This window comes from Acanthochromis polyacanthus, chromosome 22 (genome assembly GCF_021347895.1).
Source record: "Acanthochromis polyacanthus isolate Apoly-LR-REF ecotype Palm Island chromosome 22, KAUST_Apoly_ChrSc, whole genome shotgun sequence".
Taxonomy (NCBI): Eukaryota; Metazoa; Chordata; class Actinopteri; family Pomacentridae; genus Acanthochromis; species Acanthochromis polyacanthus.
The window spans coordinates 13,581,574-13,606,466 of record NC_067134.1 but is presented as its reverse complement, the minus strand read 5'-3'; the positions used below and the strand labels follow the sequence as shown (position 1 = coordinate 13,606,466).

The 24,893-nt window shown below is 42.0% G+C and overlaps 1 protein-coding gene across 5 annotated transcripts in view; it reads left to right on the top strand.

Annotated features, from left to right (window-relative positions):
- The window catches only part of tns1a (tensin 1a), a 179,038-nt gene that overhangs the window by 140,749 nt on the left and 13,396 nt on the right, over positions 1-24,893 (top strand). For all 5 annotated transcript variants that reach the window (XM_051941887.1, XM_051941886.1, XM_051941888.1 and 2 more), the window contains 3 exons: positions 5,675-7,339; positions 10,057-10,220; positions 10,498-10,579. In XM_051941887.1, the coding sequence (XP_051797847.1) occupies positions 5,675-7,339; positions 10,057-10,220; positions 10,498-10,579 (1,911 nt within the window). The remainder of the gene's footprint in view (positions 1-5,674; positions 7,340-10,056; positions 10,221-10,497; positions 10,580-24,893) is intronic.

Below are 24,893 nucleotides of genomic sequence, written 5' to 3'. Positions count from 1 at the left end.
AGGATTTTGGCTCAGAGCTGTTTGTGGACACTGTTACAGCAGAGAGTGACGATGAGGAAAGTGCTTATGCAGACATTGAACTGGAATCACAGAATAAAAAGTTGACATTCAAACTGGACACTGGAGCTCAAACCAGCGTGATACCAGTAAGAGACTTTGCCACACTCATGCCCAGCACACCACTACTGACTGCTAAACGCAAGCTATTTGGCTATGGAGGGCATCCGCTGAAAGTAAAGGGTTGCTGCAACCTGGAAGCGAGATACAAAAACAAGTCAACTACTGAAAAGTTCCACATCGTAGACTGCAACGGCCCACCCATTCTTCGCTACAAACCATGTAAAAAGCTGGGACTCGTCAAGGTAGTTTATGCAGTCTTGGACACCAAAGAAGAAAAGTGCAACGCTCAGCCAGCTGATATACTGAGTGAATACACAGATTTTTTCAAAGGCATTGGTGAATTCAAAGGGGAATGCACCTTCAGGATCGACCCCAGCGTTGCACCTGTAGTTTGCCCACCACGGAGGGTACCATTCGCCCTAAAAGACCATTTAAAAGCAGAACTGGACAATATGGAGAAGGATGGTATAATCTGCACGGTGACTGAGCCCACCCAGTGGGTCAACGCCCTAGTAACGTGTGAAAAACCAAAAACACACAAGCTCAGAGTATGCCTAGATTCATGGCCTTTGAACAAAGCAATATTGAGGCCACATTACCCCCTGCCCACACTGGAAGATGTGCCATCCAAACTGGCCAGCGCAGGATACTTCAGCATCCTAGATGCAAGATCAGGATACTGGGCTATCAAGCTCAGTGAGGAGTCATCTCTGCTCACCACGTTTAACACCACATTTGGCAGATATCGTTTTCTCAGGCTCCTCTTTGGTATTGTGTCTGCCCAGGACGAGTTCCAGAGGAGGATAGATGAGACATACGAGGGCCTTGAAGGAGTGGCCTGCATCGTAGATGATATTATAGTGTTCGGAAAGACAAAAAAGGAGCACGACGACAATCTCAGAGCCATGCTCAGCCGAACCAGAGAAAAAGGATTGAGGCTAAACCCAGACAAATGCCGCATTTGTGTATCTGAAGTGAGCTACTTTGGCCATGTACTCACAGCCAATGGCCTGAAACTAGACCCCTTTAAGATAAAAGCCATCAGAGACATGCCACCCTCAGAAGATGAGGCAGAGCTAGAGACCTTCCTTGGCATGGTGAATTACCTCGCCAGATTTGCCCCCAACCTGGCTGAGGTAACTGCACCACTCAGACACTTGCTGAGATGCGACACAGAATTCAAATGGGATACAGTGCATGAAAAGGCGTTCCACCAGGTTAAAGAGACTATCACAGCTTTGGCCTACTTTGACCCTGAAAAGGAAGTGACACTTCAAGTCGACGCATCCAAAAACGGCCTGGGTGCAACTATCATGCAGGAGGGCCGACCAGTTGCATACGCATCAAAGCTGCTCAGCGACACCGAAAAGAACTAAGCCCAGATCGAGAAGGAGCTTTATGCAGTCCCATACAGGTGTAAAAGATTCCATGAATACATCTATGGGCGACACATAACTGTGGAATCACACCACAAGCCACTAGAGACTATACTCTGTAAACCACTAGCTGCTGCACCACCCCGTTTACAGCGCATGATGCTCACTCTGCAGAAATACAGCTTCACTCTCATCCACAGACCAGGAAAAGAGATCCCTGTGGCTGACACGCTGTCGAGAAAATCTCTGAATGATGAGGACAGTTCCCTATCTGAGGCTATGGAGACTCAGGTACACACCATCATCAGCGCAGCTCCAGTGAGTGCAGACAGGCTCGAGGACATCAAGGCAGCCACAGCTCAGGACGAGCAGCTGTCCACCCTCAGACAAGTCATATGGTCAGGCTGGCCAGAAAAAAGAAAACAATGCCACCCACACACAAGTGAATACTGGAACCACCGTGACGAGATCACAGAGGCGGATGGACTCCTTCTGAAAGGTGAGAAGATAATCATTCCAGAAAGTCTCAGAGCATACATGCTACAGTGTATACACACAGGACACTTCGGGGTGAAGAAGAGTAAACATAGAGCCAGGGACATAATGTTTTGGCCAGGCATGAGTCAACAAATAGAGGAAACTGTAATGAAATGTGACATATGCCAAACACATCACAGCGCCAACACAAAAGAACCCATGCTCTCACAGACTATCCCAGAGCACCCATGGCAGACTGCAGCAACAGATTTATTCTCGTGGAACTCAGAGAACTACATCATCTGTGACTACCTCAGGAGGTATTTTGAAATCGCATGCCTGCAAAACATTACCACAACTGCTGTCATCCACAAAATGAAAGAAGTGTTTGCTGGACATGGCATACCAAAAAAAGTGATCAGCGACAATGGGTCATGCTACAACTCTCATGAATCATCAGACCCGCAGAGACTCCACGAAGCTACCACATCGAAACCAGCAACGGACAGATCTTCAGGCGTAACCGTCGACACCTGCTCAACACCTGTGCTGACCAGCACACACCCACCACACACCAACCTGAAATCAGTGAGGACAATCTCAGTTCTGAAAGAGAGGAACAGCAACCTTCCCAGAGTTCAGAGTGTGAACTAGACAATTCTGAGCCTTGTCTCCGCACAAGGTATGGCCGCACTATCAAGTCGAGGCAAGTCATGGACTTATAACTGAGATATCAGTATGCATAAAGAATGAAAAGAAAAAAAACAACAACTTGTAATTGTTGCATTTACCTGTTTTCTGATTTGTTATGCTGACTGGTTTTGAGACATTCACACAAGCCACTGTTATGTGGAAACATATAGAGGGAAATATCTTAATTTTGTTTGTTTAATACTTCAGACGCCAAAAGAAGAAGAAGAAAAAAAAACAAGTTAGAACATTTGTACCAGAAGGAAAACTTTCGAATCATACTGTTGTTTTGTCTTGCACTATGACATAATGTTCAGTTATTGTGTTTTGCATACTTAGTCACTGCATGTCTGCGGTCTGACACAGAGTACTCAGTAAGTGCCTTTTACACGTGTGGTCGTTGCCATGCTTTATTTTTGTTAAAGGGAGATGTAATGTTTTATACTGTTTTATTTTGAAATGCTCATGCACCGGAAATGATATAGCTGCAGGAAGTAACTGGACATACATGCAACGGTAAATAAAGAGCAGATAAAAGATCCCTGGAACTGTGTGTATCTGACGTTTATTTGGGATTAGACAGTCACAACAGGTATGACATCGAGTAAAAGTTTGCACCAGCCAGAAACTGAACCAAGCATTCACTGCTGGAAAGCATTCGTGCCTCATGTGGTACTCACCCATACTGCTCAACTATCAGATCTCCCCTGTTTATCCATAATTACTCAAACAGAGCATGCAAACTGTCTGGACCATGTCAGGTAAAATGAACCCCCTAGACTTTGCATGTGCAGTTCCAGATGCATTGCAATGTAGTCAGCAATAAGATCCTCTGAAGTTTAAAAATATTCAGTGTCTTGCTCAAAGGTACTTTAGCTGGAGTGGGCTATTTGCAGACAGCTTGCTCATCCCTTGGTTTCCAGTTAAAGGGCCAACATTGGTCAACATCTCTACATCGCACATACAGAATGTGTATGTTAATAGTATGATAGTATGCATGTTTATCTCCTAGTTTATGCATGTAAGTTTAGAAAAAATCAAAAGATCACATGCCTGATGTCATTCCAGACCTGAAATTGTATATAAACAACACTTGTTACTGATTTATGCTGAGCAGTGACAGCTTAATTATGGAAAAAACAAAAACAAAAACAGATACTCTGTAATACTTGCAAGATGCAGGTAGGGAGGGTGACACTTAGTAAAGGGACCCCCATAATGATGTCACTAGGCTGCAGACAGCTAGTGTGGGAGTTGTAGTTTATTCGAAACAACGTCTCTCCCAAGCAAGCTATGTGATGGTGGTGATGGTGGTCCCTCCCATTTGCCGGCATCAGTTGCCAGGATCAGTCATGACAGAGTGCCAGCTCACCCCTTTCAACAGCTTCAGTGGTACAGCCCCACCCCACTCCAAGAGAGCACATGTTGGGTGATGGGAGGACATGAATCAGAAAAGACAGGGAGAGTGAGAGAAGAAGCCCAGAGGGAGAAAGTTCAGTCACTGAAATAGTCCTGATCTATACAATTTTTGATTTCTAAGGAAATATTTAGTTTTTTCTTTATTTTTTCTTTTTGGTACCAGTGAAGTAAAAATTCAAAAGAGTGGCCTACTGGTAAGGATCATGTTTAGAATGAGTTTGATATTTTTGATGTAGAGAATGAATTATTTGTGAGTATATTTGTTGGACAGGTTGCCTGTTTTGGTTACATTATAGCTGGCATAGAATAATGCTTTTTGTTTTTGTTTTTAACTTTACTAGATCGTGTTAAAGGATCCGTTTGCTTTTGGCTGAAGATTGTGCATGAGACGTTGTACTCCTAACAAAATATAATTCCAAGCCTGCAATTATACTCTCATAATGTGTCCACACTAAAAACAACCACAGGAACAAACTGTGTTTACAGCTTCCTCGCATGTCCTCCCATTCGTGTTGCTACCATGCCTGTGAGTTGTTGTTGACATGGGGTTTGAAATAGCTGTGCCCGAGTGATCCACCATCTGTCCTCGTGGGGTCACTCAAATTGGAACATCCCACAAATGAGCCAGCCGCGGTATATCTTGTGTATTACTTTGTGAATGTAGACTAGAAATAGGACTCCAGTGCTGGTGCTTCTTACCACAGAACGAGTGGGTGCACATGTAAGTGTTGTGTTTCATGAATGCAAGTACAGTGTTTTGCAGTTTAAAATGTTGTTCACCTATTTGTGTTTCAAAGAAAAACTTAATTTTTAGTGACCAAGTCAATTGATGTTGTCTCTCAAAATGCAGCCAATGTAAGATTTGAATAGATGTGTCTGTTACTGGAAATTCTGTTTCACTCAAGCTATATGTGTGTCCAAGAAATGTCTTATTAGTTTTTACACACTAATGATAAAATAAGTAGGTAAGGATTTTTTTGCCCAAATTTAATGTGTTTTTTTCATCTGAAGCATAGCCAGACCAAAGGAGGTTAATTTTGTTTTGTTTTTTTTCCTGTAAAATGCAGATTTTATATGCATGTGTGCCGCTTGTTCCTCCTGCTGGCATTATTCAGCAGCTAGAAATCAGCTTGATGAGCACAGCTTGTCCTCTCCCAGTCCAGCTCTGAGCTTTCAAACTGGCACTGCTGCTCTTCTCTTTGGTTCACACAGGCCAGCTGTTTAGTGTCTTGGACAAGACCTGTCCTGGTTCATGTTAGACCATGTGGGCATGCACTGACGCAATGTGACTGGGGCTTTAGACCTGCAAATTGGCTATTAATAGAGCTGAATGGGTTGTGTTGCTGGTGGCTGGCTGCTTGCTGGACCTCAGGATCAAATAAGTCACTGTGATTATGGTGTGAGCGACCGTGCCCCATGGACAAAAGACTTGATAATTTGAGCTAATTTATGCATAAAGACAAGATGTTGAAAATCACCTCAAGTAGTTTTGCACTTGTCAGTTTGTGTTTCTATATTTAATTCTGGAAACTGCATGAACACATAGAATGTATTTATTAATGTTATTTTATGTCTCTTGATGTCTCCTTTAGATGTTGTTCACACTCAAGGTCCAATCGATGGAAGCCTGTATGCCCGGGTCCGCAAGAAAGACTCCCTGGAGGGAGTTGTCACCATCAACGGCCTCCCAGTTCGTGAAAACCCCTTGACCAATACAGAGAACCCATTGCAGCATGCCAACCATCCCCTACAAACTGCCGACCACACCCTTCCTGTGACAGGACACACCTCCCTTCCCGCTGTCGACCATACCCTTTCAGTGAGCAGTGACTCAGGCAACTCTACCGCGTCCATCAAGACTGATCGTACTGATGAGCACAGCCAGTCTCTGCAGAGTGCTGTGAGCCACAACAACCCAACAGCTCCTCACCCACCACTCAGCCCACAAGAGAAAAGAGAGCTTGACCAGCTTCTGAGTGGCCTAGAGGCACCAACTCAGCGGCAAGCCTACCTGTCCACATCCACCAGTCCAGGAGGTGGAGTCCGGCACCTGGTACCAGCGCAGGTGCATGTCAACGGGGGCCACGCCAGGTTAATTGGCACCCCTTCAACAGGTGAACGAGAGACAAGTATACTCGACGACGAACTACCTAATAGCCGAGAGGGCAACAGTGTGGACAGCTTAGGCACACTCTCATCCCTCGAGGGCCAGGCAACACCAGCTGACCTTTACTACCAATCACAGACGCCTGTCAGTGGGCAGACTGACGGACCATACCTCGAAAGAAGCGTGCTTGGGGAGAAACTAAACGAGATGCCTGTGCATGGAGTACGAACTCCTAAAGCGATGCAAGAGAGGCCTGTGGACTCAGCATCGCCACAAGGGGGATACAACAACTTTCAAAATGGAGGAGGGATATACCATTCACAGTCCTTTGGGAACCCACTTGCCAGCAGTAATGAGATGAACCCGAAACTGATGCCCAGGGCCCCTGAGAGGAGCACCAGTAGCCGGGAGGCTGTTCAAAGAGGTCTCAATGCGTGGCACCAGTATAGCTTACCAGATGATCCTTTTGGCCCCCCTCTTCAATCAACCCATAGCCTGCCCCACTTCCCCATGCCCGCCTCACAGCGAGACATCGAACAGTCAATTGAGGCTCTAAACATGCTAATGCTAGACCTGGACCCAATTAACTCTCACATGTCCAAGTCCCACAGTGCGCCCCCTGGGGAGAATAACCTCAATTCAACCCAGGCACCCTTTTCTCAGACCTTGGCTAGGCCCTCATACCATGCGGACTCTGCCATCCATGGCTACAACAACACCTTTCACCAGCCCCTACAATCTACTGGGAGAGTGTCAACTTTACCTTCCCAGAGTCCTGTTACGGAGTCCCCAGTGTATTCTCCCCAGAGGCTCAATGCCAGTTACCAACACCAAAACACCACTCCAACACACACCCCTGAGCCTTGCCTCCACACACGCCAAGCACCCCACCACTATCCCACAGATTCATCTTCTAATTTCAACCAGCAGGCACCAATGAAGCCTATGAACTCATACCCAGGCAGCGTTGTTTCACACTCCCCAGACCTGCAGGGCTCGTCTCCATACCCCGGCTACAGTGCATCTTCTTCTCCCCTTCCTACTCTTACCCCTCAACCGAAGGATGCATCATCTACTTCTTTGCCCAGAGAACAAGATACAGAGGAGGAGACGCTAAATTTGGAAGGTCTTGTGGCTCACCGTATTGCCGGTAAGGCTTCAAGATATTGTCTGGAGCTTGTGAGTGAAGGAGGTACTGATTGAGTATGTTTTTAAGTATTTCAGTCATACTGTTGTGCTTGAGGATTTTTGTGTTAGCAGTAGGGAATTGTAATATTCTTTTCAAAAAAACAATCCCACTTTGTTTTGTCTTTTTGCATGTTGAGTCTGTTTCCAGTAAATGCTTGATAGCAGTAGCAGTTGTGTTAGCAGTAGGAAATTGTAATATTCTTTTTAAAAAAACAATCCCACTTTGTTTTGTCTTTTCACGTTGAGTATGTTTACAGTAAATGCTTGATACTTAATTGCAGATAGGTTTCAAAGGCAGAAAATGCTTTTTTTTTTTTTTTTACCTCATTTTGTTTCCATACAGTGTAACAATTAGAACTCTAAGGCCTACAATGCACTCAAGATCTGTAATAATGAATATTCCATCTGCTTTTATATCTTCCATTTTCAGTAATTAACATTGTTAATGAATGGAGATTCTGACTTAGAGGAGCTGCCATGTACAGTGGCTATATGGAACAATTTAACCCTCAAGCGACCAAGCTATTCTAGCGACTAAAATTATCGACTGGTGTCATTTGTGACCCCACTGTATTTTACACAGGAATACGTCTACTTTAGTGCCTCTTCTTGTGCTTTCTTACCTGTTCCACTCCACTGCATTTTAAGATGGATATTCTAAAATATCCTTCTGTAATTACTCATGGATTTTAATCATTTTTGACTCGGAGCTAAAGTAAAACCATATGAACAATATGACGCACTGTAAGAACGCAGTAAGATTTATTTTGGGACGCTTTGTCTGCAACTTCTTTCCTTTTGTTTCCTCAATAGTAAATCAAAAGTACATAAAACAAAATCTACACAAACATCTTGTCTCTATGTGTGCAATGTAACATGCAGAGAAGTATTTAGATTAGGGGCGGCTGTGGATCAGGTGGTAGAGCGGTTCGTCTAATGATTGAAGGGTCGGTGGTTCAATTCCCACTCTGTCCTAGTCATGTGCTATTGTGTCCTTGGGCAAGACACTTTACCCACCTTGCCTCCTTGCTGCCACTTACACTGGTGTATGAATGTGTATGCTCTGTAATGTTGGTGGTGGGGTTGTACATGAGTCAGTCTGCCCCAGGGCAGCTGTGGCTAAAAATGTAGGTCTGCCAACCATAGTGCACTACAAAACACTGAAATATAGCGATTAGAGGTAGAAATCAATAAATAAAACTAAGGCCTACAATAGTGAAAAACCTATACATCTTTCTGGGGTCATAAGTGACCCCAGACAAGTTTCCATTATCCTTGTCACACCAGTTGGCCAATCTCTACAAAAAACTATAAGCGACTGTAGGACAAGTAGATTGACAAATTCATGGTAGAAAACATTTTTCGGATAAAAGATATAAAAACGGCAATTATAGTTATACGGCTGGGGTCATAAATGACCCCACTCGGTCGCTTGAGGGTTAAAGTTTATTGCTTTGAAAAACTAACCTAGTGTAAAGCAAATGTTTAGCATGTATCTTATAATACTTGTAAACCCTTTAAAAAAACATATACAGTGCATCCAAAACTCTGTCATCAAAAACACTATGCAGAATATGAGCAGTACAGTTTTTTCAGCAGTTATTGTTCTAGATTCATCATGTGGCACCTAACCAGAGGAATGTCTTATTCTCATGAAATTAGCTCTGCAGCTGAAATAAAACAGAGCTGGTGAGAGTGGAGGTGGGATGAGAGTAAGAATAGCCAGGCATTCAGAAGCTCCAGCTACCATGCGTTGTCTGCATTTATATTGTACCTTCATGTTAAATGATATGGAAGCTCCCAAGTGCCTCCCAGTGGAGTAAAGATGTAAATTTCTGTTTTAAAACGTTGTCAAAGGTCAAGCTGTACAATTTTTGTACAATTTTTTTCTCCCTTAGATCTATTTCTGTTCTGATTTTTCTTTTCCTTTTCTGTTCAATCCATCTCTCCATTGTATGGAAACCCTTTCCCATCCTTGCTTCTTCTTCTGCACCTCTCTCACTCCTCCACACTTCCTCCTCCACCCGCTACTTCCCATCCACCACCTGACATTCCTCCCCGGAAACAGAGTACAACGCTCGTATTCGGGGCATCAGTGAAAGCATGACACCCCAACAATCTGACCGCCATCGCTCCTATTCCTTTTCTGGTTTGTCCACTTTCCCTTGATTTTAATTTCTGACTCTTTTTTAATTTCCTACATTTGTAGAATCTTTCTCTGCTTCCCAACCCTTTAAAAATGTTTAAAGGACTCTTATATTTGCTTTCTTCATGACTTTCTATCAATTTCTATTTCTGCTCTTCTTGTCATTTTTCCATGCATTTTTTATGTTAGCTGCACCTTCTACTTTACACTTTCTTTGTCTTTCTCTGTTTCTCTCTCTTGACAAAGGCTGTAAGTTTCTGTCTACACAATTCAAAGGTGGAGAACCATGCCTGCACATCAGATAATTCAAACATAAAGCAGCAAAAAGATGAGGGATCATTCTGTAGGGAAAAACAATTTTCATGAATTCTCAAACTATAAGGGCTTTGTTAATTTTGTCCTGTGTAGATTGCCTTTCTATTTTTACTCTTTTGAATCTTAATAGCTTGCTAAATGTTCCCATGTGGTGCTGCTTTTAACATGTATTTACTGAGTTTACAATTGTTCATGGTGAATCTTTTGACGGGTGTCAGGAGTTCGCTCCAGAGGAATGACCCCAGAAGTGCCGCAGGAGACCGGAAGGCGTCGGACCACGAGTGAAGGCCAGTACCAGAGCAGTCATGACAGCACCTCTGCAGTGCATTCATCAGACTTTGCTAACAATCCAGTTCTCAACCCCGGAGGAATACCAAGAGAGGTACAGTATTTCATTTTATCATCAAGTCTTTAGCACACTATTTTACAAAAAGAACTGTGCTTATAAGTAACCTCTTATTTTGTGGTAGCAGCTCATCCAGCTAAAAGATCAATGCACATCGATTCAAAATAGGCAAGATAATATCATAGAAGCAATTAAAATTTCACCTTTTCAAGTTTCAAATGTTGCTACTTTTTTGTCTCCATATCATCAATTGTATATTTTTTGCTTTTTCATGGTGCTGTGTGCATGTGTGTGTCTCTTTCCCATCTTTCAGGGTACCATGCACAGCTACCAGGATGCCTTTAAGGATGACGAAGCAGATGGGTTTTCCAACAGTCTCACCTTTAGAGATGGTGGTGAGAATTCCCCAATGACCCCCAGCTTCCCTGTGTCACCACAGACTCCTTACTTTAATATGTGCAGGGTTAGGGTTGGGTTAGGGTTAGCTTATCCTACTATTATAGTAGGATAAGGTTGCTTTTTATACTGACAAATCAGTAAAGAAAGGATGTTTTTAGCTTGTTGACATGAAACATTCTTTTCTTTTACGTTTTGAAGCTCCAGTTACAGCCTGGATACAATCCACCAGCCTGAAATGCGAATACTTGGCATTTTCCCCCCAGTCTTAGGATTTTGTTCAGGAGTGTATTATAGTATTCTTGTATTGAAGCAAAACAAGGAACTTGCATAACCTGAACCAAAACTAACGTAATTCATTAGCATTGCAGTTGTCCAATGTTTAAGCATTGAGACAGAATGATAGAATGCAAGGCTTGCAATTTAAAAAAAAATGGATACGATTTTGACAGAAGAGAAATATTCAAGAATGCAGAGTTTAAATAAAACTAATAAATACCAACCAAACAAATACAGGGTAGTTTAAATTAGTTTTACAAGGTAAACTAATTGAGTTTTTCGTCAGTGATGAGCCTCCCACACACTTTCTTTTACATTTGCACCTGCATCACTTGGGTGCAAATTTCCTATGTTAGCGTTTAGTCCTAATGTTCCCACTGTGACATTAGCAACTAAATTAGAGTCACTCTGTCCCATCACCTGTTATGCCGCACACTTCTGCTTAAATTGCAAACATGTTGGGTTTCCCTCTTGACCCCAAGCCTCGTACTCCAGAGGTTGCCTTTCCACCCATAGCCATTAGCCAGGAAAGAAATGCAAACCGATCCAGACACGTTTTGTGGTGACATTTTTGAGTAACTCTCTCTGGATCAACAGCATCTTCAACTCGGATGCCACACTGAGAGGGTCCCATTGGTGCCCCCTGCGGTGCTCCAGTGCATCCTCCCAAGTCTTTTTTTCCTTCACCACAACCCCACTGTAGCAGAAGAAGGGGTCTAAAAAGAATCTTGTTGAATCGTTCCACTGGTAGTGTTTCATAACTCCATGGTCTTCACTTGGTCTGTTATCGGGTTCACCTGGTGCCCAGAAAAACTTGGATACCCTCCCACTTCCTGACCACAACCACTCATCTCTGTCTGTAGTACTTCTTTGCATTCCTATCCAGATAAAGACACCAGTATTGCCGAATAGCTCTCAAAGTTTGTGGATGTTGTGCTCATTACTGACATGAGCCAGATCTGTGTAAAACAGCTGACAGTACTTCTGAGCAGGGACGGCTGGTATAAATGGGCTAACAAGGCTAAGCCCTCCCAGGCCAACATAAAAAAGATGAGAAAATTATTTTTCACATAACTTACAACAGATTGTTTTAAGTTTAGGTGAAAACAAAGGTTGCAAGAGCACCAATCAGTCAAAAGAAAAACATAGAATATCTCTAAACGGGCTTATTTTTTTACAGTCCCAGCAGATACAGTCCGCTTTCATTCATTTCGTTCTTGTAAGTGATTGACAGGTGTCATATCCCGCCCCCGTGATTTACTGATCATTTGGGCTAACTTCAGGCAGCCCACAGGCCACTAACTTTTGACCAATAGCAGCGAGTTAACACAGCGGTGGCTTTCATTCATTTCGTTCTTGTAAGTGATTGGCAGGTGTCATGTCCCGCCCCCGTGATTTACTGATCATTTGGGCTAACTTCAGGCAGCCCACAGGCCACTGACTTTTGACCAATAGCAGCGAGTTAATACAGCGGTGGCTTTCATTCATTTCGTTCTTGTAAGTGATTGACAGGTGATTTACTGATCATTTAGGCTAACTTCAGGCAGCCCACAGGCCTTTGACGCAGCGAGAAAAGGCTAAGCTATGGCGGGCTTTAGCATGAACGAGGTGGATTATTTGCTTTCCAACAAGTCCTCCAACTTTAAACATGACAGCGTATTTACGTTAGCGCCCCTATGGGGAAAAAGAACGCATTACGGGATTTAATTCGCGAAACAGCTTTTCCCTCGCTTTCCCAACACGGGTTTAGGGTTATGGTTAGGGTTAGGAATAGGGATAGTGTTAGATAAAAGTTTGTTCATGGTGACGTTTCACCTGCGACACTGGAGTGTCAATATTTACTCAACCGCTAGAGGTCGCTTAACGTCAAAACGTAACACTTGGTCGTAATACGGGCGTGTACAGACGACCTATGTGGTCGTTTTTTCTATGAGGACAGGCTCTTGCTTTCATGTCCATTTTCCTCAATGTCATTGGAGGAAAAGCTGGAAGTTAAGAAACCGGGATCACATCGGGCGTTGATGTGAGCTTCTTTTCAAATGAGGTAGGCCCATGTTGACCTGTTAAAGGACTGTGACACCTTGTTTTTGCTGAGGTCATCTGTTGTATTGAAGGCGTGTTTTGCACTACATGTCGCCAAACAGTTGTAATAGGACAGTTGCAGCAGGCTATCTGTGGGCAGTCGCTGCAGTTGGAACACGTTTTGTAGTGGTGTGTGCGAGAGTGAGAGAGTGAGTGAGTGAGTGAGAGAGAGTGTTGATGTAGAGCACTAAAAAAGTATAGTGTACCTGTAATTGATGTAACTGTGTGTATCATAGGTGATGTTGCTTTTGCAGCTGTGTTAACCATTTAATCAGTATTATGCATTTGTTAGCCCACCCACCAAATTTCACCACCAGCCGCCACTGCTTCTGAGCATTATGCCAAGTCAAATTACGCTGCTTGATGTAAATGTACTTGTTGACAGCTTCAGACATGAACAACAAAAACAGAATGCAAGTGAAGGTTTGATCAATTGTCTAATGGTGTTGCAGAACAATGAACATCCAAGGAGGTTTGAAAGTTACTAGATTTGTGACCTTTTGTGGTTTTCCCTTAAAGAAAGTATTTGCATTGGGTGATGCCTTTCATTCAGTGGACTAGTCAGCATTCAAGTGACACAGCTAACTTCTACATTACTTTATTTTAGACCAAGTAATCTAAATATTTTTGAGCTTGTGAGTGAAGTTGAAACAAGCAGCTGATGAATTAGTCATCAGAAAATCGATAAGCAACCATTTTGAGAGTGCATCGTAGATTAAATACAATTTCTTGCCATAGGATAATGATAATAAACTTTATTTCCCAAAAAATCGTTATGAGGTACCTTACAAAAAAGAGCAACAATAAAACATTAGAAAAGGCAATAACCATTTAACATTGAACATTATCAAATATTATACAAATGCCAATCTGTACTAGTTTCTAGGGTTTTTACCTGTACTTGCAATCAAAAGAAGCTTGTCAAAACATGATATCCTTTTGTGTTAAGATTTAAGATTCAAACAACATTTTAAAATCACTGACAATAAAGAGACCAGAGATTTATCTTATGCTGTATACAACGGTTCCATTTTAAAGGTGCTGTGGCAACATGGGTATTGTCTATGATTACCTCTTTCTTCTGGTCTCTTTATTGTCAGTGATTTTAAAATGTTGTTATTTCATTAGTGATCTCTTGTTTCAGGTGATGTGGTCATGTGACCTGGTTTTCAGCCCTTATCTGGCACACCTGTGCCCTATTGTTGCATTATGTTCTGACGAAGGCCGTGTAGTGGCCGAAACGCGTAAACTGCCGTCCATGTATTAATAAAGGACTTTGAGGAACTCAGAGTGCCTCGGATCTTTCTCCTTCTTCTTTTTGATATTTAAATGGATTTTTTCCACTAGATCCTGAAGAGTACCCAGTATACCTCCTTCTATCCACTGATGCACTCATCTTTTTCTTGTTTTTATTTTTTAAGATTTAAGATTGTTTGATTTCAGAGGACTGAATGCAGATTAAACTGCTAACTGTTTTGAAATCTCAGACTATGTTGAGATTTTAAAGTAATCAACAGAACAGTAATCAACAAAAATAATCAACAGAATTCCACTGAATTCTATAACAGTGGAGAGTGAGTGTAATTCAATCAGGAATGGAGTAATGTGTGCCCTGCAGTGAGTGTTTGTGTGTTTTGAATATTTGAATAGACAATTGCTGCAGCATTTACCTAGTGAACAATGAGTTGCGGTGGCCCAGCCAGGAGAAACATAGTTAAACAAGAAAAGCACTCAGAGAGCGCAGTACTCAGCCATTATATGATTTCTGATGATGGTTAAGTTCTGATATGTCCCCAGTGGAGGATTTGTAGTAGGACTGCAATCATCTGATCATCCAACACGGTCTCACGGGGATTCGTGAAACTGTCACGTCAGTTTTTGTTTCGGTTTCGTGCGCACCAACACGATGTCGTCATGTTTTTCGTGCCGCTCACCACGAGCGAAACCCGCTGTGGTAATCACATCTGAAAGTGGTTTATACCGGCGGATTCATGACGATCTAAGCTGTCCATCGGTGTTTGCGGCCGCCGCTGCGGCCGCCGGACATTCTTTAAATTCCTATGCAAATTCGGCGGATTCATGACGATTTAAGCTGTCCATCGGCGTTTGTGGCCGCCGCCGCGGCCGCCATTGCAGCCGCCAGACATCCGGCCACAGCAGCGGCCACAGCAGCGGCCGCAGCGGCGGCCGCAAACGCCGATGGACAGCTTAGATCGTCATGAATCCGCCAGTATAAACCACTTTCAGATGTGATTACCACAGCGGGTTTCGCTCGTGGTGAGCGGCACGAAAAACATGACAACATCGTGTTGGTGCGCACGAAACCGAAACAAAAACTGACGTGACAGTTTCACGAATCCCTGTGAGACCGGGCTGGATCATCAGCAGGCAGCTGATGTAGCATTCATTTGTTGTCATAGTTGCAGTGACACAATGCCGCTATCTCGCAATGATACAGAAATCTTGACCAAATCCCTAGAAACAGACTATAAGCCACATAATTGCCAAAATCTAATCACTTGGTCCTTGTCTCATTTCTGGCCTTCCCAGGAAATTCCATCCAAATCCATTATTCCATTTTTGAGTAATATTGCACACAGATGGTAAGACAGATTAACAGGTGGAAGGATGAATGATTAATAAGTCACCCTTATTTTGTCCTGTCTAGACTCAACTCCAATCAGCACATAGAAAGTGTTGTTCAATGCTGCCATCCATAAATCTTTTTTATAAATGCCTTAAAGTATTGAAAAAATTGTATTTGCTTTGTGTAGTTTGAGGTCAGAGGTGGACCAATACTGGTACAAATGATCAGGCTAGTACCTGTCTGAGCCATAAGAATGGGTTATTATGTTGTAGGAAAAATCTCAAACTCAAATACAATCAACAACAATACATCCATATCCATAGAGCAAACCCTAAATTTGGAGCCTAGCCATGCTAGACCCATGTTTCTGACGGCACAAGGGTCTAGGGAAGCTAGAAGCTAAAAGGTTGTCTATCAAATCCCTCTGCAGCAATTGGGTAGGTATACAACCAATCAACGCAACGAGTAGGCTGACGTAGTTCCGAGAGCACCAGCGGATTGTGGCTAAGTCCCATTAGCTTCCCAACCAGCGGAGCCGCGGAACCAACTGCTATATTAAGGATTTGCCATATCCCGTCGGCATAAGTCCAAATACGTCTTTCTTCTCAATGAAACACTTAAGTGCCGTCCTTTGTTTATCTTTCAAGTTGAATTTTAGCTTCAAATCTTTAAGGGCTGTGGCCAAAGCCGAGTCGAAAGATAACTGTTTATTGTGCGCTGGTTGTTTCTCTCAGAATCGTCACGCCTCTGTCGTCACTTAGTTACGCCCGCCTTCTGACTCTACACTTCATGGTGATTGGTCCGGCCAGTTTTAGGAGAATCCAGCCTTGAGCCTTATGGAGGGTAACTAGACCCACCCTGGCAGAGAATTAAATTCGTTGCCGTGGGTTGTCTAGCGCGGCTAGGCTACTAAATTTGTGCAAAAATGCCAAAATTGGAAAGTAATGGATAGACCTGTGATGTGCTATGATTGTATAGAAAGGCTGAAAGTCAGATATTTCAGATTAATTCATAATAACTATATCAAACAATACAAATATAGCTCAACCATGGGGTCACAAAGACTAATTTTGATAAATTGTGTTATTTTAAAAAAACAGACACAAACATGAAGCCAAGGTTTTAGTTGCACTGTTCACAAAGAAATGTTTGTTTAAATGTCATTTTGACTTACTCGAAAAACAAATTAGACAAGAACAAAGTGAATTAAAAGAGAGCTGAAGGTATGTTTTTCTATATATTGTTCAATTTTAAACACACTGTTGTGTACCTGTAGAGTCTGTAAACACATTCACTTGTCGCATGAGTGATACAATTTATTTTGAACATATTTTTTTATTCCTTTTGCTTTTTTAAATTCTCTTCCTGCTTCTTTCATTTATGTCTCTCATTTTTTGTTGTTTTTCAATGTAGCCGTATAGTCAAATATACAGAAATGTAGACTAGGGTTTAGAGTTTAAAAAAAAAACAAAAAAAAAAACAATGTTATATTGGTGCACAAGGTTAGATTTTTGTTGGTTATAGCAGCTTTTCTATTCAGAAATTTTCTTTCTTTCTTTGGTTCTGACATTATTAAACTAAGGAAAAGTGATAATGGCATACACCTCTTCTAGTTTGCAACTGCTTTGACCAAACCCCTCAACAGCCATCTATTAGATGCAGTTACAGCACTATCTACCCTGTTCAGCTTTAGCAGGCTTTGTGTCAGAGATTCTGGCCTCATCCACATGAAGAGAAAACGCTTAACAGTTTCAAAAACGATCGCCATAAAGACGAAGGCGTCTCAGAAAATGTGTGCGTCTACATGAATGCACTCGATACGCATGGAAACGCTGTAAAACACATGCCAGACCTCTAGGAGCGCTGTAACGATATGACGGAAACACGCGCAAACAGAAGAAAAAACAGTGGGCATGCGCACTTGCGGCAAAAGTTGTAAACAGACATGACCAAGCCGGGAACTAAATAAAGTGCCGTAATGTGTCCTCGATAATTGTTTGTTCAACTCGGTGGTGATTGAGAAGAAGGAGATTTTGCTGCAACAGGGATAGTAGGGTCACTCGCTTCGTTGCCGCGTGTAGCGCATGCGTGTCAATGATGATACGCAACTATGACGCAAGCGTATGTGAAAAGTAGCGGATAGCCAGTAAACACGGAGCTGCGTATACGGCGTTCCAAAATCTTTCCACTCTGGAAACCCTTCGATCATTGGATGATCTACCACCTGAGCCACAGCCGCCCAACAGTCTTCTTCAGCGGGACGTTAAGAGCCACGAACATTTTCAATTGGAGCAATCAAATACCGGAGCTTAGCTGCTGCAGCCATGACTTAGAAATTACAACTCAGCCAGTCAGCCTGAAAAAAGCAAAAGTACACTAGTGCCGCAACTCTTTGCTCCTGAGAGGGCAGTCAGTAAAGGGTGAATTGATGGCTTGAGAACTAATACCAAGAATCCACAAAGGGAAATCTCTCAGCCCTTCAATTATTTTAAACTTCAGCACAGTTTGATATGTTATTGCCCTGTTGTCAGCGATCGTGACGAGATTGGGCTAAACTTCAGTCTCATTGAGGGAGGGGTAAATGTTGTTGGAATTGGAAAAAAAAAATACCAGGAGAGTTTTTTCAGTTATTCCAACAAATTTAGGTGGTTGGAGCTGAAAAAATATTAATTTGAACATTTACCCCTCTGGAAGGACCACCCTAATGAATAGCCAACTAAAAGATTTCATAGAGATCAACGACAATGGTGAGGTGTCAGACACCACCCTCTGGGAGACCTTAAAAGTAGTTACCTGTGGTTATGTAATTTCATATGAGTCTGCTGCTAAAAAAGAGAGGGCGAAGTGCCTGCAAGAGATTGAGGGCTTACTTTCCACCCTGCCATTCCACACCAAATCTCAAACTCTGACGAGGACTACAACAAAATCGTAAAACTCAAATATGAGTATAACTGCATTTTGGGTGGTCAAATAAACAGCCTCCTCTTAAAGCTGAGGCGAAAGCACTTTGAGACAGACGATAAACCTGAAAGGCTCCTCGCTCGTCAACTCAGAGGCGTACAGGCCTCAAGATCGATTCATTGCATTAAATCAAAATCAGGCTCACTGCTGACTGACCCCAAAGACATCAATAATCGCCTTAAAGAATTCTACAGTGAACTCAACACCTCCAAATCCTGCCCTTCACACTCAGATCTAAGCAACGTTTTTGACTCTCTCACACTTTCTAAACTCGATGACGCTGCCAGGAGAGACCGAGACTCTGATTTTACTCTAGATGAGATAAAGTCTGCCATAAAATCATTTCCATCAGGCAAAGCAGCCGGACCAGATGGCCTCGGCTGTGAATTTTACAATTTTGTGACACTGTTGCCCCATTACTCCTCAGGATAACATCGAGCTCCAAGAACAACAATGCCTTACCAAAAACTTTATATGAAGCTAGCATATCGTTGATTTTAAAGAAGGACAGGGACAAGACAGATCCAGCTAACTACAGGCCTATCGCACTCCAGAATTTTGATAGAAAGGTAATTACTAAATTGCTGGCTAACTGGCTAAACAGATATTTGTCATCCATTATTCACCCTGACCAGACAGGATTAATTCCAGGCAGGTTCTCCTTTTCCAATGTAAGGCTTCTCTTAAATGCCATTTATGCCGACCATTGCAATACCAGCGGAGCAGCTATTCTATCTCTAGATGCGCAAAAGGCCTTCGATTAGGTTGAGTGGCCCTATATGTTTGAGGTGCTAAGTAGGTTTGGATTTGGTCACTCATTCATATCCTGGGTAAAGCTAATACATTCAAGCCCAGTATGCTCCATTCTGACAAATGGTGACAAATCAGCTCCATTTCCCCTTCATCGCTCCGTCCAGCAAGGCTGCCCCCTCTCACCTGCCCTCTTTGCAATTGCGCTTGAGCCTCTCGCTCACAGTATAAGAAGTCACCCAAATATTACTGGCTTAAAGGTAGGCAGGGTGGAAACTCTTATTAGCTTGTATGCTGATGATGTCATACTATACTTGCAAGACTCGGAGCATTCGGTTCCCCGCCTCCTGGATACAATCACTCTTTTTGGCAGACTATCAGGTTATACCATAAACTAGACAAAAAGCGAATCCATGCCTCTTTCTGACAACTATACCCAAGGCTTTCTCGAAAGCACCCCATTCAAAATAGTAAAATATCACCTTAAATACCTTGGCTTGACCATACCCAAAAACCCTAAGTTTAACTGAACTTTGGTGAATTTATGTCAAACTTGATACAGCACATAGAGAAATGGAAAACCTTACCGCTGTCCATGATTGGCCGTATAAACTCAATCAAGATGGTCACCCTCCCTAGATTCCTCTACCTATGCTAAAATCTTCCCATATTACTTACATGAGCATTCTTTAAGGAATTGGACTCAACAATTTTATCTTACGTCTGGAATTATAAAAACCACAGAATTTCCCAAATTCACCTACGCAAGCCCAAATCAGAGAGAGGATTGGGCCTGCCATCATTCAGGCATTATTATTGGGGTGCCAATGCCAGGGTCCTGATGTTTTGGCGGCAGGGCTCACCGGGCAACCCAGCCCCTGAGGCCCCTTTATGGTTGCGCATGGAGTCCGGCTCAGTAACCAACTCTTCTTTACCAGCCCTATTGTTTACAAAACTGGATAACACCAGGATCCTAAAAAGCCTAAGCTTTACCTTAAGAAACTCTGTCAAAGTGTTGAATCAAATACGTTGAGTTCTGCACCTGCCTGAGACCTCTGCAGAAACACCAATTTTTTTTAATCACTCTTTTCTGCCACCATGGTCAGACAAGAGTTTTCACTGATCACTCAGGGAGAGGGGCCTAACCTCTATTGGAGATTTATACATTAAAGGGAAGTTTGCCTCCTTCAACTCATTGAGAGAAAAATTTGAGCTACCTTATTCACATCTCTTTCGCTACCTGCAAATTAGACATTACACGCAAACTAGAACTAATAAACTTGACACTGATCTGGGAAAGCACATCTTCTACAAAATTTTGAGGAGCCCCCCTCATTCCAGGCATCTCATCTCCAAGTTTGTGCACCTGTTTGATTGCAATTCGGTTGCCTCCTCCACGGGGATTAGGGAGGCCTGGGAAAAGGAGCTGGTTGCGGACTTGACCGAAGATGTATGGGGCAGAAGCCTGTCGGCAATCCAGTCCTGTTCAATCAACAGCAGATACCAGCTGATTCAATTCAAGGTTGTCCACTGTCTCCATTATTCAAAGCAAAGACTACACGAGATGTACCCCTCTGTTTCAGCAACATGTGACAGGTGTCAGGCACCAGGGTGCACTTTGTCTCATGCTTTCTGGTTTTTCCCTTCATTGTTTGGTTTTTGGTCCAAAATATTTGACTGGTATTCCAAGACGTATAAACAGCACCTCCCACCGGACCCTATACTTGCCATTTTCGGCTGCTCTCAGCTCACCCAGGGACTCCCTACCATGATGCGGCTGTCGCTATTACTCGGCATGACAGTGGCCAAAAGACTTATTCTTAAGGAATGGAAGTCACCCTCTCCCCCATCCTTTCAGAGGTGGACAATGGACATGACCTATATTTTACAAATGGAAAAACTCAGATTCATACGGACCAACAGGGTGCAAAAATACTCTGACATCTGGGACCCATTCCTTGCACACCTTAGCAAGTGCGGAAGCTAAGAGACTGAACTGGTTGAACTCTTATCCCTGTGTCTGTCACACACCACACACCGCAATATAGCACTGGCTATGTATGTTGAATATTTGTATATGTATATATATATATTTTTTTTATGTATCATTATTACCATCATTACTACTATACATTTTGAATTAACTTCTGGTATTTTTATTTTGTTAGATTTTTTTTTTTTTAACTTACAGTGCCTATCATAAGTATTCACCCCCTTTGATGTTTACCCTTTTATTGCTTTCATAAATCAATCATGGTCAATAAAACTTAGCTTTTTTAACAAAACATTATTGAGGAAAAACTCTTTAATGTCAAAGTGAAAACAGATTTCTATAAAATAATGTTAATGAAAGAAAATTATATAAATAAAAATAACTTTGCATAATTATTCACCCCTTTTTTAATTTAATGGTCTAATTCAATAGAGGTCCATCAAATTGTTGCCAATAGTCTCACACAGTGAAATGAAGATCATCTGAGTGGTGTGGGTGTGTTTCAAGTTGATCAGTATTCCTGGCTACCATTACACCATGAAGACAGAATAACACTCTAAGCAACTCAGGGAAAGGGTTATTGAAAAGTACAATTCAGGGGATGGTTACAAAAAAATTTCCAAGGCACTGAACATCCCCCAGAGTTCAGTGAAATCAATTATCAAGAAATGGAAGGCATATGGCACTTGTGTGAATCTGCCTAGATCAGGCAGCCCTCGTAAACTGAGTGACCGTGCAAGTAGGAGACCAGTGAGAGAAGCCACCAAGACCCCTACAACTACTCTGAAGGAGTTACAAGCTTCAGCCGCTGAGATGGGAGAGACTGTGCATGTAGCAACTGCTGCCCGTGTTCTTCACCGGTCAAAGCTTTATGGGAGAGTGGCAATGAGAAAGCCACTGTTGAAGAAAAGTCGTATTAGATCTCGACTAGAGTTTGCCAAAAAGCACATGGAGGACTCCATGGCCAAGTGGAAGAATATTCTTTGGTCTGATGAGATCAAAATTGAGCTTTTGGGCCATCAGACAATACGTCATGTTTGGCGGAAACCAAACACTGCACTTCACCAAAAACACACCATCCCCACTGCGAAGCATGGTGGTGGCAGCATCATGCTGTGGGGATGTTTCTCAGCAACTGGACCTGGAAGGCTTGTAAAGATAGAGGGCAGAATGAATGCTGCAAAATACACTGAAATCCTGGGGGACAATCTTTTTCAGTCTGCAAGAGAACTACGTTTTGGGAGAAGATTTATTTTCCAGCAAGACAATGATCCAAAACATACTGCAAAAGCTACACAGGAATGGCTAAAAAAGAACCAGGTAAATGTTCTGGAGTGGCCGAGTCAAAGCCCAGACCTCAATCCTATAGAGAATTTGTAGCTGGACCTGAAAAGGGCTGTTCATGCCCGATACTGACAGAGAAAACTGACAGAGCTTGAGCAGTTTTGCAAAGAATACTGGAGCAAAACTGCAGTGGGCAGATGTGCAAGATTGATTGAGACCTATCCACACAGACTCACTGCTGTGATTGCAGCCAAAGGTGCATTTACTAAATACTGACTTGAAGGGGGTGAATAATTATGCAAACAATTATTTTCATTTATATAATTTTCTTTCATTACCATTACTTTATAGAAATCTGTTTTCACTTTGACATTAAAGAGTTTTTTTCCAATAATTTTTTTGTTGAAAAAGCTAAATTTTATTGACCATGATTGATTTATGAAGGCAGTAAAAGGGTAAAACATCAAAGGGGGTGAATACTTATGATAGGCACTGTATATATATTTTTTCATTTTTATTTTATTTTATTTTTTAAATTATCTTATGGTCCTGTATGTCTGTCGTTGACTGTATAGAGCCTGTTCCTGTTTGTTCTGTTTGAAAAGTGAAAAACTTTTGAAAATAAAGTATTGAAAAAAAAAGCATTTTCCTGATTTAGTAGTAATTCCTCCTTTTCTATCAATGTGCACCCCGTGTCGAACGTTTTGAGACGGTTCTCATTCATTTGAATGAGAACCCGTGTACATCGTTGCTTTAGAAATGATTGACAGAAAAATATCATTTTTTCCATGTCAATCTGTAGAGATTGTCATTTTGGAAATAACTTCTCTTTCTCGATGATTCTCATGTGTCTTATTCACCTGACTAAGCCACATCAATACAACCCCCATGTTCAGACCTTAACTAATGTTGTTGACTCTGAATCCACAATTTAACGTGGACCCTGCCATTGCTTGGAAAGCAGCATGGTGTCTGTCTTGCAACATTTTCATGACTACATGCTTGTGTTGTGGATGGATGTTTATTGGCTTGTTTTCAGTCAAATTCCATTAAATCGTACTTAAAGAAATGAATTGTATTGAAGATACAGATAACACAGATAATTGAAGTGCATAATTTGAGGATTTTGCATATGAAACAGAGTTATTTTTATTCATGAAGTACCTGTTGTACATTTTTTGATTTTGTTGACAATGTTAGTATCTGAGAGGTTTTTAAGGACATAAAAATCATCTTCTAAGAAGCTTGGCCAAACATCTTTTAAGCCTTATTCCTTGGGTTGTTTGTTTAAATAGCATTAACATAACATTGAAAGGTGGATTAAGCCATTCTTGAGGAAGTTTGGTAATCTCAGAAGACAAATAAATACACTCCTCCAAATACAGTCCTTTAGATGCCTTGACATCCAAATTCATTGACTCCCATTCCCATAGTGACAACAATAACCACAAGAAAAAGAGAGACAACCAAAGGAAAAACTTTCCAGCCTTGTGGCATGGAAGCGAATGTCTCTTTAGCTGAAGTGAACAAGCAAGATTGGGAAGTTTGGTCTGTGTCCATGTGTGAAAAAGCAGAATCTGTTGGTGTTGAAACCGTCTTTTCTCAGTCTTGTTTAACAAGCTGCTGCTGCTGCACAAAGCTAGCCACTGGTGGTGTTGGGATTCACTCAGAAAATAGTGTAGATTTGTAGTCTGCCTGTGCACAAGCAAAAATACCCTCTTCTAATGGTTGGCAGGAAGAGCTTCAAATGGATTGTTTTCAGTTTATGGAGTCAGAGCTGTCCTGTGTAGTAATTCGAGAATCTTTTCTACAGACACAGACCGGATATCTAGCAGACCGTGAGGAGATATTTGCTGAATTTCACAAAAAATGCATTGGATTGTCATGGCTTACACTAAATATAATGTATTTACTTTACAGGAACTTTGACATTAGTCTATATCAGGGGTCGGCAACCTTTAACACTCAAAGAGCCATTTCGACCCGTTTCCCACAGAAAACACCGGGAACCGCAAAATCCTTTTGGCATTTAAAATGAAGACAACACTGCATATATCGCTTTTTTACCTCTATGCCCTTGTTAATCAGTCGTGATTAATTACTTACAAAGTGTCTAATTAGATAGATTCATTTTTTTTAATTGTGTCCTACCACTAATATTTATCTTACTTTGTTAATGTCATTTTTGCTCCTGGACCCCATATGTTACATAATGTTAGATGGAAATCAATATTTTGCGAATGTATATTTAACTTGTAAAATCTATTTATCTTAAGCTAATAACTTTTCTCCGGTAAGTCGCTGCCCTATTTTCCAAGACGACACTCCTCTGACTCTCTGACCTGCTGCCTGGATGCTGGACGTGTTCTTGCGATTA